Here is a 13,573-nt window from a genome sequence, read left to right as displayed (position 1 = left end):
ATGATTTAAAATATTTTCTCCTTAGGGACTGTATTTTCACTTTCTTGATAGTGTCCACAAAAGGTTTTAATTTTTATGAAGTCCAATTTATTCATTTTTTTCTTTCATCATTCTGCTTTTCCTGTTGTGTCTAAGAAACCACCACCTAGCCCAAGATCATGAAGATTTACTCCTGTTTTCTTCTGTGAGTTTTATAGTTTTAGCTCTTACGTGCAGACCTTGGGTCAGTATTGAGTTATTTTTTATGTATGAGGTGAAGAAAGGGCCTATGTGAAGTTGTTCCAGCACCATTTATTGAGAAGGTTATTCTTTTCCTGTTGGATTATCTTGGCACCCTTTTTGAAAATCAGTTGAATGTAAATGGGTTATTTCTTGACTCTCAATTCTGTTCCCTTGACCTGCATATCAGGATAAGTATTTTGAAAGCTCCTCGGGTGATCCCATGTACATTCAGTGCTGAGAACCATCTGGCCCGGGTAGGGAGTTTGGATGGTTTGATTGGCAGCACAACACAAGATTGCTGGAATACTTTTATTTCAGGTATACAGACCATCTGTTCCTAACTAAACCAATGTTTTTCAAACTTGCCTGATAAAAACCATCAGGGGTGCTTGTGAATAATAGCTTTCTGGCTCCTCTGTGCTGGAGAGACAGGGCCTGGAAAAGGGTGGGAAGGGGGACTCTTTACATGTGCCTGTGATTCTGGGCTCTTCCACATGGATATGCCTTCCCCATCAGTTGCCAGTGGGTCAGAGCTTTCAGGAACCTGTATGATTAATGATTTCTTCAGGTGGGTCTTATAGGCCAGCCCAGGAGAAGCCTACATACTCATATCGTGGTCCTGCCACAGATTTGCTGTTCCCAAAGGTACTCTTGGGGTGAAGCCGTAGCTCTGTCTTAAGGGAGATGACAAGAAACAGCCTCATGAAACTTCTTGCCATATTTACTGTGAGCACTTTCCTGGCCACCTTACTTAATATTGCCTCCTTCCATGTACACACAGATGTTGTTATACCCACATTTCCTCCTCATCTGCCTTGTTTGCTATTTAAATTTCCCCTTTCAAGAATATTTAACTTCCCTTGTCTGCCCCATTAGATTGAAAAATGTCATGTGAGAAGGGATTTTTAGATGACTGCATCATCTGCACCAAGAACAGTGCCTGACACATTGTAGGCATTCAGTAAATATTTGTTAACTGAGTGGAAGGGGGTTGTCGAGGTTGAGGAATGAAGAGACACATCTCTGTTTTGGCGTCAGCAGTAGTCATTCTGCTTTGGTTTTACTGCATGACGGTGTGAATCGTGACAGTATGTGTTTCTCTCTTTGCAGGAGCCACTCAGAGTAATGCCACATTTATGTCCACTGTAACACGGGTGCAGGACAGGACTTAACCTGTTGTGTACTAACCTCTAACATTATTTCTTTAAGCCATCTGCTTGTATTGTGTGCATCTCTACACACACACAAATCCTCTTTGGAAGCTGGTAGGCTATAAAGAAATATTATTTAATCAGCTTGATGAGAATGGCTTAATTTTGGTCATTCCTCTTGATTTGAAATCGAAAGCTTGGGTTCTAGGTGGAGGAGAACTTTAAATAAAATCAAACTCTGCCTGGCTGGTGTGGTTCAGTGGTTGAGCGTCGACTTATGAACCAGGAGGTCACGGTTTGATTCTGGCTGATTCCCATTCAGGGCACATGCCCAGGTTGCAGGCTCAATCTCAATTGGGGGGCGAGCAGGAGGCAGCCAATCAATGATTATCTTTCATCATGGATGTATCTCCCTCTTTCTCTCTCCCTCTCCCTTCCTCTTTGAAATCAATAAAAATATATTTTTAAAAAATCAAATTCCTCTTTCATTCTTCCCCTTTTTTATATTTTAGGATAGAATTTTTGCGGCATTTGAAGAGCTTTTTCCAGATTATGTTTAAAATTGAGACCAAGCCGTGTGGCGAAGAACGCAAGGGCGGGGATAAAGTGCTCATGACCTGTGTTGGCATTGGCTTCTCCAACCTTAGCAAGACCCTCAAGTGATGCTGTCACAGGATCAAAGGCCCCAACGCCTACAGACAAAGCAGAAGCTGCCAAGGACCCAGAAGGACTAAGTCCAAACAGGGCAGCAGAGCCTCGGGTTTTGAGGCCTTTCTTCACTTTCCATTTAAAAACAATCAGAATATGCAAATAGAAGACATATTTATATCATGTGGTTTCCAGCCATTTCTCCAGTGGTATTGCCATTCCTCAGGAGGCCTGTCACGATGTGCTCCCTTCGCCTACCTGGACAAAGAACAGGCCTGCAGGACACAGTCACGCTGCTGGACCATCGGCACAGCTCCATGTCAGCCGTGCTTCCTCGGCCCACATCCCTGGGCTCCTGTTGTGTGGCCGTTTTCCAGACCTGTGGCATCTGTTACTGTTCTTTCTGCAAGGATGGACCTGTTTGAGCCTTGGTTCCTGTGAAGGGATTAAATGAGACAACCACAGTCGAAACTCTTTATGAGTAATGCAGTGTTATGCAAATTTCAGGAAAAAAACCAAAAACGGTATATGAGACCATTTCATCCCTCATCGTCGGATTGGACTCGGCTGTCTTGGAGACAGATTCTGCTCCCTGTTTGTTTCCTTGTGTGTGTGGGGATGAGTGCCTGGGGGTTGGGGGGTTGGGGAGGAAGGGGTCCAATTAAAGTTACTGGATCTTTTCTCTATCTCAGTTGTGCTATACATTTTCTTATTCTCATAATAACTCTGTAATGTAAAATTTATTCCCTCCGCAAGAATATTCAAAAAGGATATTTTGTTCCTTTGAAATTTATAATGTTAAGACATTAGACCACCTGACTTAAAGATCTTCGTGTAATAATGTCAGAGTCTGGAATTTTGCCTCACGTATAAGCTAGGAAGTTAGATTAGTAATGTTTCATGGATGCTAGCAGAATACACGAGAGTCCTCACTCAGAGTCAGAGAACTGTCCCTCAGAGCACAGCGAGCAGCATGACTTCATGTTTGTGTTGGCTCCTCCTGTTTCCCACGTCCCACATGGTGACGTGGAGGGCCCAGGAAGATGCCATTCACACAGTGGGTTGCATTACAGGCAAGGCACATGCGTGCTTGGGGACCCTGCCCCCTCAGCACACCTGCTCTTGTTCCAGGTGTGGACATGACTTAATCTCTCCAGATTGCTTGCAGTGAACACAGTTATGAGAAGGGGGCCAGGTAAAGGCCTCCCCAGCACGAATGTCTAGGAATAGTGAGGGTTGCAGTTAAGGCATCGGAGGTGGTAGAAGGGGGAAGATCTAATTCTATTAGGATTCCAAGTGGGATTCCCCTCCTGGGGTGGGCTTTGGAAGTATGAAAAGTCTTTGCCTCCCTAATCCTCTTGGCACCCTTTTCTTTTTCAGTGAACGGGGCCTGAGCAAGTCTGTTGTTATGACTGGGGTGCGGGAGGATGTGGCGATGGAGGCTAACATTGAGGAAAGCCAGACCATTTTGAACTGTGCACTCTACTTGCTGAGAGCTTCCCATGCTGTATTAGTTTCTGTGGCTGCATACCACAAACTTAGCAGCTTAAAATAATAACACATTTATCATCTCACAGTTCTGGAGGTCGGAGGTCCGGGTGGTCTTGGCTGGATTCTCTGTTAGGGTCTCACGGCTGATGTCAAGGTGTCAGCCAGTGCTGAGAATGTGCTTCCAGGTCGCTCAGCTGGCAACATTCAGGTTGTAGGACTTGAGGTCCTCATTTCTGGCTGGGTGGGGCCAACTCTGAGCTTAGGGAGACTGCACCCTTTTCTCATAACTTGGTTCGCCCAGTCTTCAAGCCAGCAGTGGCGCATCAAACCGTCTTGTTGCATCAGATCCTTCACGTGCTTTGAATCGATAACTTCCTCTTGTACGGGCCGAGGAAAACATTCCTTTTAAATGACTCAGATCGCAGTTCCCCCTGGAAAGCCTTCCTATCTTCAGGTCATCTGATCATAGCATACCTAGATTAGAGTTTGACTGGCCAGGGGATGGGAATCTGTCCATCACCTGAGGATTCTGCATACCTCACACGCTGAAATCTTATTTAGCGCTGCTGACGCTTGAGCCCAGATCTTCCAATGTTTGTCTACAAAACGAAGGGGCCGCATGTCACATACTCCTCTACAGGAGTGTTCGTCCTGTAAAAGAAGCTGTGGCAGTGGTACTGTTGGTCAATTTAGGGCGTCATATGGACTCCAGGCAGGTCATTGCAAGCGGCAGAAGGAGCGTGTGCCCCTATCTGCTGTAAACACAGAAGTGGCTGCTGGTTTCCAGCCTCCCGTCTGGCACAGCTGCTTTTGGAGTGGCAATATCTGGCAGTAGTGGTGATGATACGGCCAAAGAAGAGGACACATTTAATATTTAAACGGCCTGCTCCCAGCCCTTTTTCTGAAATGCCCAAGAGGAGCAGCACCACTCTTGGGAAGAAGCCATCCTGGGCAGGTCGCTGGCACATCTTCGTGACAGTCAGCTCCTGTGGCCTCAGCCTTGTTCTTAGCTTAGCTCCTGATTGGTCCAGCTACCCCGGGGTAGTTTGATGAGAGATTCCAGCATTTGGGGCTTGGTTTTCTGCCTTGGCTTATCTGCTCCCTCAACAGAGATAGAGCACTCTGAGATAGACCCTCAGTGAGACTAGTGATGGGGTTTTTTGTTGTTGTTGTTTTTTTAAAGCATAACCTTATTGGGGTCATGGGAGAATCATTGCCTTTACCTTCCTGTCATTTACCAGGCCCTTGCTTCGCCTGTTGACACCTTTCAACTATATTCTGTGTAAACACCAGCTAGCCCCCCTCCATCATCATCATTATGTTGCCATCTTCATCAAGACAGTTGATAAGGGGTGGAGGAAGCTAGGGCATTGCAACATGCCATGCTGATGGGGAAAGAGCAACAGGAGACTCTGTGGAAATCCAAATTACCGTCATAAGGCAGCTAAGCCTCATGGGGTTTTATTTTATCTTTTCTGATAAAAAGTGGTGAAGGACATCACTGATTACAGACCCAACCCAAAAACAAACAAACAACCCAAAACTTAAGTTGCAGCGTGACCCTGTCCTCTCAGTCCCTCTACAACTAGAGACCAGGTGGTGGCCACTTTCCATTAGGTCATTGGTATTGGGAGGCTCCCGGGAGAGGCCAATGGTGGCTGAGGGGAAGAGTTGGTGCAAAAGGCAGTGAAGGACGTAGGCAGGATGAATTAGAGGAGGCTTGAAGAAGCGGGTAAAATCAAAGGTACCTGGAGAAAAGGAAACAGCAAGGAACTAAATTACGACAGTTTTAGCTGAGCCCAAAGGATTCACCTGGGTGAGATGAGGGGACCAAGGCAGGGTGAAGAAATGGATTTATTGGGGCCTTGGTCATGGTGAGAGGATTAGAATGTGCGTTTCCATTGAGTTTTCCTGCTGGTTCTTTGTTGGAGCCCGGTAGAGGTGCCCATGGGCAATTTTAGCCAGTCTGTGACGAGTGGGAAGCAGTACCATAGCTGTGTGCCCGGCCTGGGTTTCCATTATTCCTTATCTGGCTCCGGAGTGGATGAGAAGTAGTGACCTGGGCCTAGAGTGTCCATGTGCAGGGAACTCTGGCCCGTGTTCACAAGTGACTAAATAGCTCAAGGGGATGCCAGTAGGCAGCCAGGTCTTTTCGTGCTCCTGGTGAGCTAGCTCTAAGAAGCCATTTGAGTGGGACAATTTATCCATGTTTGGCACCTGACGTAGGCCAAGCCACATCATTCCTTTACTGGCAAGCAAATAAAAACTCATTTTGTCAGGGGCTGCCTGTGTTGGAGACTGCTTTGATTCTTTGTCACATTTGGCCCATATCTCTGAGAGAGTCTGACCCCATACCTGAGGCAGGGGCCTTGGGCAGCACCTGTTGATGGGTCAGGGCAGAGTGTTTACTCCTCCTCCTGGTCCTGATGTTAGTGGCTCTGGATGTGCCTCCTGCTCTGCTGAGACCTCTCTTGGGACCTGCAGGGGAGGTGATGGGCACCTCAGGAGTAAGTGAGGCTCATCTTGCTTTCTGCCCCAGCTCAGCTCGTAACCAGCTGTGACAGCCTTAAGTAATTCACTTCTCCACACTGGGGTGTCCTCTGTGGAATTGGGGAGATGTGTGCGATGGTCAGAAAAATCAGGAAGATGCCCTCTTGCCTTTTCTGCCCCTCCCCTATTCTTACAGGTTTATTTGGGGTGGCAGGAAAGTTAGTTGCATTGTATAACCTTTTTAAACATTGAGATGTTTTCTCTGAGTTCTCCGGGCACTCGTTATTTCTGCGTTTCCTCCCCATTCCTAACCCCCTAAAGATCTTTACATCCCAAAATATTCAGATTGATTTTAACACTTTCTGCTTTGATTTGGGAACTGTGTATTCAAATGGATGCAAGCAGATGACTTTCTAGAAATCAGAGGCCAACTTAAAAGATGAAGGAAAATGAACCAGCCCAACAATAAGACACATGACAACCTCATGTGTCCAATCTGTGACTACTCTGTCACCACAGCCGTGAGAGCGGGACTGCTGCTGGGCTCTCTGGAGGCCGTTGGGCACCTTGCCTCTGTTTTAGGAGTAGAAGGTGTTCCCAAGGAAGGAAAATGGTAGAGACAGCTGCCTCTTCCTGCTGCATCTGGGAGTGGTTAGGCATTCGGAAGCCCTTTCTCGTCTTTAAGGAAAGATATTCGTGGGGACCTTATATTTTGAAATGGTGCCTGGCTTGCTACATGCAGAGATCCAGTATCAGGTCACGATAACTGACCTCGGGCTATTTTAAGTGCTGAGTGCACTTGGTTTCTGGACCTTCCCGCATAGTTTCGACCTCTGCTATTTTATCTGTTAGGCAATTAAAGGCATCGTGCCTGAGATCTGTAAACTTTTGAAAAACCAATGGAAATGTTTTCAAAAAACAAACAAACGGGGGAAAAAACACTGGCTCCAAATTATGCAAAGAAAAGAGCAAAAATAGTAAAGTATTCTCAAAATGAAACAATTCCCATCTTGTTAGAATATTAAAAACAATAGAGGTGAGACTTTTTTTCTTCATAAGCATTTCCAAGCCCCCATGATTGCCAAGGAATCCTAGTTAATCATCTATTACATGAGTTGCTGGCCAAGCAATTTAAAAGGCAAAGTCGTAAAAAGCACTTCAGAACTTTGGGAGATGGCTGCGTTTTAACATGTGTGGTTTAATAATCCTGCCATAAGAGGCCTCGAGAGTAAAGCTGTGTAGTGCTCCCCTCACTGAGCCACCTAGTCATTCTCAAAGCCCTGGCAGTTGCTGAGGTAGCCCCCACCGTGTCCTCATCACCCCTGGGTGCCTCTCCTGTCAAGCTCTCACCACACAGTTGTTGCGTAGTTCTCTTTCCTGTTAACCTAGGATAGTATGGGCGGGGTTCATCTTTTTAGGTTTGGCGTGGCTATGATTTTAAAGCTGTTTCTGAAAGCTTTATTTTTTTAAAAGATTAATTCAATCATTTATGAGGAAGGCTTTTGGATTCTTGAGTTTTAGTAGAGCACGGTGGAAGTAGCAAAAGAGCACAGGAATGAGACCTATGTTGGAACCCTAGCTGTGTCAGTGGGTGCGTGGCACTGGGCAGGTTCTCACCCAGAGATGAGCCTCCTCCCCCGCAAGCTGGGAAATACCTACTGCCCACCCTGTATGGAGAGTATTTATTAACATAATGGTTATGTATTAAATGCTTAGGATTCCCTTTAGCTGTTCAGTCCCTGGTGGGGATTCAAAACAGTCTCCTAACAGGTTAATGCCAGCATCAGTTACAGGGTTTATCTTTACATCTGGACTTGTATATACTCAGCTAGACCAGAGACAAGCCCTGGCTGGGTAGCTTAGCTGCTTAGAGTCTCATCCCGATACCCCAAGGTTACAGGTTTGATCCCCGATCAGGGCACATACGAGAATCAGCCAGTGAATACATAAATAAGTAGAACAACAAATTGATGTTTCTTTCTCTTTCTCCTTTCCTCTATCTCCCTAAAATAAAAATAAAAAAAATGAATAAAAAATTAAAAGGAAAAGAAGACCAGAGACAAGATATAGCACCTGCCCATGCCAAATGTCACTGAGGTAAAGAGGGCCTGCCGGCATCTCCGTGCAGCTCACCATGTTCCAACAGGAGCATCCAGTCAGGGGGAAGTGAAAAGGCAGGGCTACTTCAGGGCTGTCAGGGCCTGTGTGTACCAAACCAGAGGGAGGAACTGCAGGATCATCAGGCTGTAATGCAGTCTGCCAGTACAATGGGAAGGACTGCATTGTATCAGAAAACCCCTCCAGCTTTCAGCTCTGCTTTCCTTGGTGTTGTCCTCCCTCTCCAGCAGGCATTCGCTATTATTCTATTCTCCAGCAACCTTACTGGGCAGATTCCCATTACCCAATACTTAAAAAAAATTATCATTCCCAGAATTGTGTCTCCCTCTGCTGACTCCAGCATGCTTTCATTGACCAGACTGTGGGTTCTGTCCTCAGCCCTGGAGTGGTAGTGATGTCAGCCTCGCCCAAATGGTGTGGATTAAGAGGCGGTTCCAAAAGCAAAAGCTGAATGCTTTCTACAAAGAGGAGAGCGGACACTGGGAAGGCAGAAACAACAGTTGTCCACGATAGGGTGCATTAACTAATTCCCTGAATATTCTTGAATGTCCCACAATACTGCCTGCCCACCACCATCTTTCACCATCCAGAAATCTTCCAGCATTGTGGTATAGAATTGGGCAGGCTAGGATGTACCCAGTTCAACAAATGTTGCCTGACAAAGGCGAGATCTTTGTATCCAGAAGGCCAAGGTTGATATGAACACGGGGCAAAAGTTCATCATTTTAGCCAGTGGTATGCTTGAGCTAAAGCGGGAGCACATCCAGGATGCTAACGTGGGGAGAAGTGGCAGTGACCAGGTCCAGTGGAGCAGCGTGTGAGTTGTGGGTCAGGAGGAAGAGTAGGGGCCCGTCTGAAGGAGAGGAGCCTCCGCAGTGTCTGGAATGGCAGAGTCAGGAGTAGGGGACGAAGATTGGAGTTTTTTCCATTTCCTGGAGCTTTTTTCCATTTCTTGGAATACAAGAATTAAAAAACAACATAAAAGAGCTGCCTATGGAAAAACAGTGAAGACATATACTAGTATAAATAATAACAGTGTATTAAAATGGGAGTGTGATAGATGTTTCTCTTACTTTCCAGTAATTTGCACTATTTCGGTTATATATCTATATCTATATCTATCTATCTATCTATCTATCTATATATATATATATATATATATACACACATACATACACACACACATACTACACACATACACATATCTGTTTATGGATGCATGCATGTATGCTTAGTTATATTAGAATTTCAGGCCGAAACCGGTTTGGCTCAGTGAATAGAGTGTCGGCCTGTGGACTGAAAGGTCCCAGGTTCGATTCCGGTCAAGGGCATGTACCTGGGTTGCGGGCATATCCCCAGTAGGAGATGTGCAGGAGGCAGCTGATCGGTGTTTCTCTCTCATCGATGTTTCTAACTCTCTATCTCTCTCCCTTCCTCTCTGTAAAAAATCAATAAAAATATATTTAAAAAAAAAAAAGAATTTCAGGTACAACTCTTGTGATTTTTCTATCCACTCCAAGGTAAATAAAGTTCAGGCATCCCCTTTGTCCCACTCTTCTGCATTTTCCCTCAAAGAAAGAAAACAAAGCACACACACAAGTGACTGACTTGTGATGTGGCAGGGGCCTGGGTTGGGAGGTACCACAGATGGAGGTAATCTTGACGGGGCGGCCTGCCTATAGTGCTGGATAAGTGCCTTAGGCTCCTGCACCTTAGCCCTCTTTCAGGGCCAGCAGCAGGATTAGGAGTCAGACCACTGTGCTCACCTCCAGTTTAGAGCCCGTTCGGGCCACTGTAGCACTTCCCAGGCATGTTCCATGGTGCACTAGCATCATGGGGTGCTTTCCCTGCAAAAGGCACAGCAGAGGTGTAGACGACATTGCACTCTGCAGCCCAGAAGTGGAGAGTCACTAGATAGATTAGCATAGTTCCGAGAGGTACGGCAGCTGAAGCTGTTGTTGGTTAACCCGCTGTTTTTAAGCTGACTTGACCACGGGACTTTCCATACCCTGCTTTCCCTACCCTACCCCACCCCCCTCCAAGGAAAGGTATTGCATGTAGCGCTCTTATTCTGCAGATCATGCTTTAGGGATTCCTGGTCTAATAGGCTTGTCAAGGAAAAGGCAAACGGTTCCATTCTTGATTATGTAGGATATGTGAGAAGCTGAGCAGTTGTAGGGAACCGGGTGGAAAATCCGGGCCTCATACCTAATCCTTGCCCCAGCCTATAGCATCGACCACCCACACACATGAGCTTCAAGTCAGTGGCCACCAGCCCCATCCAGCCCTTTACCATCTTCTGGGCTTCTAGGAATTAGAGGGGTCAGGTATGTGAATAGACGGGGACTTTACCTTTTTCCCATCATGAGATAATTATAACCTCTTCTGTTTCTTGAGAGTCACATTGTTCTTTTCTTTTGGGCCCAGAGCCTTCATGTGGCAGGAAAGCCCCGCTTGAGCTCTTAGCAAGGGGTTGGAAGGTGTGTGTAGAAGTTCTGTTGATTGGGAGGGTCCAGGGAAAGTGCCAGAGCATTGTGGAAGATTACCCGTCCTGATAATGGGTCAGGGAGAACCTCCTGGAAAGGGGGACCATGGAGAAATGGTTGGCCATACTTCTTAGGCCAAGCCTGAGCCCCTAGACACCTGGATTTTCAGAGAACTCTGACCGAGGCACCACCTGCTAGCAGTTACCACCAAGTTGCAGAGACAGGGTCCATAAGGCAGTGGACCTGGGATGGGCTTTTTAAATGGTTTTTTAACAAGCCCTGGCCACCCCCACTCCTCTGCTGATGGGCTTTCCAGAACTTAACGTGGGTGCTTTTTAAAGCTTAGATCCTGTCAGCGATTTTCAGCTGGTGTGCTGTAAGAATTTTTAAAACATGCAATACCTGACTATTTAGACTGGGGCACTGACCTCTTTTCCCTTAATTTGTCAAATAAAAAAATGATAACAGCCAACACAATAGCCATCTGGTGTGAATGAATCAATATTAGACCTATGTGTTTTGTCAAATCAGCAAAAGATATATTTTTTGGTGTGCCGCAGACTTTTGGTAATTGGTGTATGTGTGTCATGAGACGAAAAAGGTTGAAAATCGCTGCTGTACACCAGGGATAAACTTCTGCAGTTCTTGACAGTCTGAATAGGTGCTATTTGCAGACTTGAGCTTTGTCTTTTGGGAGTTCAGAAGGTGAAATAGCTGCAAAGGTTCAGAGACCTGAATTTGTGACCCAGGTTAGGAAATAATGAAGAGAACTTGAACTCTCTAACCATCTACCTGAAAGGAAGAAGAGAGCAAAAAGAAGTGTAAAGCAACTTAACCTTGGAGGGAAAAGAGCATGTGGTGAGTGCCTTTGTTGACAATACCGAGGAAACAGCTGTGTCAAAACAAGGGGGCTGCCTCCCCGGTCAGCTGCTCTAGTCCCTCAGGGCTGTTCTACTTGTCTTATCTGTTTGCTAGGGAAATCACGTGCCCCAGAGGAATGCACACGTAATACGACTTGCACATTCTTTTGTGACTATTTCCCAATATTAAAAACTATTGCTGTTATGAATAATCCATGAATTCATTTCGAAGCATTACTGAATTTGTACTCTTCCCATTACGTACTTACGTATTCTACCATGTAGAAGACAGGTCTGTGAAAATGTTAGATGTTTTAAAAGAGGACCCCATGCTTTTTTGAAAAGGTTGGAGTGACTGTTGTATAATTATTTTCCCCCCCAATAGTAGTCGTCTGTTGGTTACGTACTTTGGTAATGTGATTATTCTGGAACGGTCTGGAACAGTGGTTGCCAACCTTTTAGACCTCACAGACCACCAGTGATCTGCAGACCACCAGTTGGCGACCGCTGGTCTGGATGGTTTGAACTTCTTGGCACATACCTTGACTGTCTGCTTGTATTTATGTGCATGGGGAAGTAGGTTAGGAGAGAGGAAAGGGGGACTATTAAGTCATTCTCAATCATCATTCAAAGAGATGAAGTTCCATTTGACATCACCGATCTGCTGTTACTAAGATGCTGTCTAAACCGAGCCTTCTCCCTTTGAGATGAAGTGCTTTCTTCCCTAAGGATGTCTTCCTCTACAAGCAGCAGCCTTCCATGGTGCCAAGTGTTCAGATTTGCCCTGACTGCTTTATGGATTGTAAAACACTTCCATGAACATTATCTCATTTCATCCTCACAGGCACATCTATTTAGATTTAGAGGAGCTTTGACACTTATTCAAAGTCACAGAACTGGAACATGGTCTGATCAGCTCTGAATCATGACATGTGAATGTCTCTAGAGGTCATACCTTGGTGTCCTTTGAAATGATATTCTTTAAATATTTGTTCAGTACTAACTTAGAGTTGAGAGGATGAGCACTTTGTGAAGGAAGGGTAGATGCTAGACATGGAGGATGCTAGAGGTAGCACTCCAGTTTTTGTCTTCTCAGTAGATCTGTTTTGTCCTCTTTTGTTGCCCATGCATTCCCCCTTTCAGTTATATTAATCAAGATTTTCTTTTTTAGTGTAAGTGACTGAATACAAATAGGCTTAAGCAAAAGTGGGAATGTATTGACTCATTTAAAGGAGAAGTCCAAGGATGCATCTCATTTTGGGCCTAGCTGTATCCAGGGGCTTATAAGATGCCATTAAGACCATCACTTTTGCTCCCTATCTCTGGTCTTTCTACTGCTTTGTTCTCTAGTAGAGTCTCCCTACTGATGGTATTAAGAGACCATCAGAAGTTCTTGGTTTACATCATGTCTTCCCAGCAGCCCCAACAGAAATTTTCTCTAATAGTTCCTAACAATATCCCCAGAGTTGAAAAACATGGAATTGATTTAGGTTATTTGCCCAACCAGGAACCAGAGAGATTGGCTGCTCTGATTGGCCATGCCTTGGTCACATGCCAATTCCTAGAGCCTGGTGGAGTCAAACCATATGGGAGTCCAACTCCCAAACCACATGCACTGGAAGTGGTGGAAGTGGTTTCCCAAGGAAAATATGGCTTCTGGTGCCAAGATATAGGGAAATGGATACTGCCCAGGCCAAGGCAGCAAGTATGTAATACAGATGTGTTCTTCTGTCCCTTTAAATACCCAGAAGCTTATCAAGCTATTCTTTAAACAACATTCAGAATGCTCCTTAAGCAGAATGCTGACCAATACAGTTTTCTCTGTTACGTTACAGAGTGGCTCCATAGGCAGTTTCTCAACTGGCTCCCTCTTATTCCAACTCACCAGGTACGGAAGTTGAAGGACAGAGCGACTTGGCCCATGTAGCACAGCCAGGAAAGGGCAGAGTTTGGACTAGATCCTGGCCCTAGAACCAGTAAGCACTGCTGACTTTGCCACTTGGACAAGCCCAGCAGCACAGCCTTACTTATCCCACAACCCACCCTGGTTGTGGCTGCTAGCTGGTCATACCTTGAGATCTCCAAGGTAGAAATGAAGCCAGCGTGG

At 45.6% G+C, this 13,573-nt stretch overlaps 1 protein-coding gene across 2 annotated transcripts in view; it reads left to right on the top strand.

Moving 5' to 3' along the window:
* The window catches only part of RCL1 (RNA terminal phosphate cyclase like 1), a 118,727-nt gene that overhangs the window by 56,602 nt on the left and 48,552 nt on the right, over positions 1-13,573 (top strand). Inside the window, exon 9 of one of the 2 annotated variants that reach the window (XM_081103423.1) lies at positions 1,886-5,032. The exons of the other annotated variant lie outside the window; for it this stretch is intronic. Coding sequence (XP_080959549.1) covers positions 1,886-2,036 — 151 coding nt within the window. The 3' untranslated portion in view covers positions 2,037-5,032. Of the gene's footprint in view, positions 1-1,885; positions 5,033-13,573 lie in introns of those variants that run through there. 2 annotated transcript variants of the gene reach the window in all.

Source organism: Myotis nattereri, assembly GCF_964212035.1.
Source record: "Myotis nattereri genome assembly, chromosome: 12".
In the NCBI taxonomy this organism is placed as follows: domain Eukaryota; kingdom Metazoa; phylum Chordata; class Mammalia; order Chiroptera; family Vespertilionidae; genus Myotis; species Myotis nattereri.
This window is presented reverse-complemented; position numbering and strand designations above follow the sequence as displayed.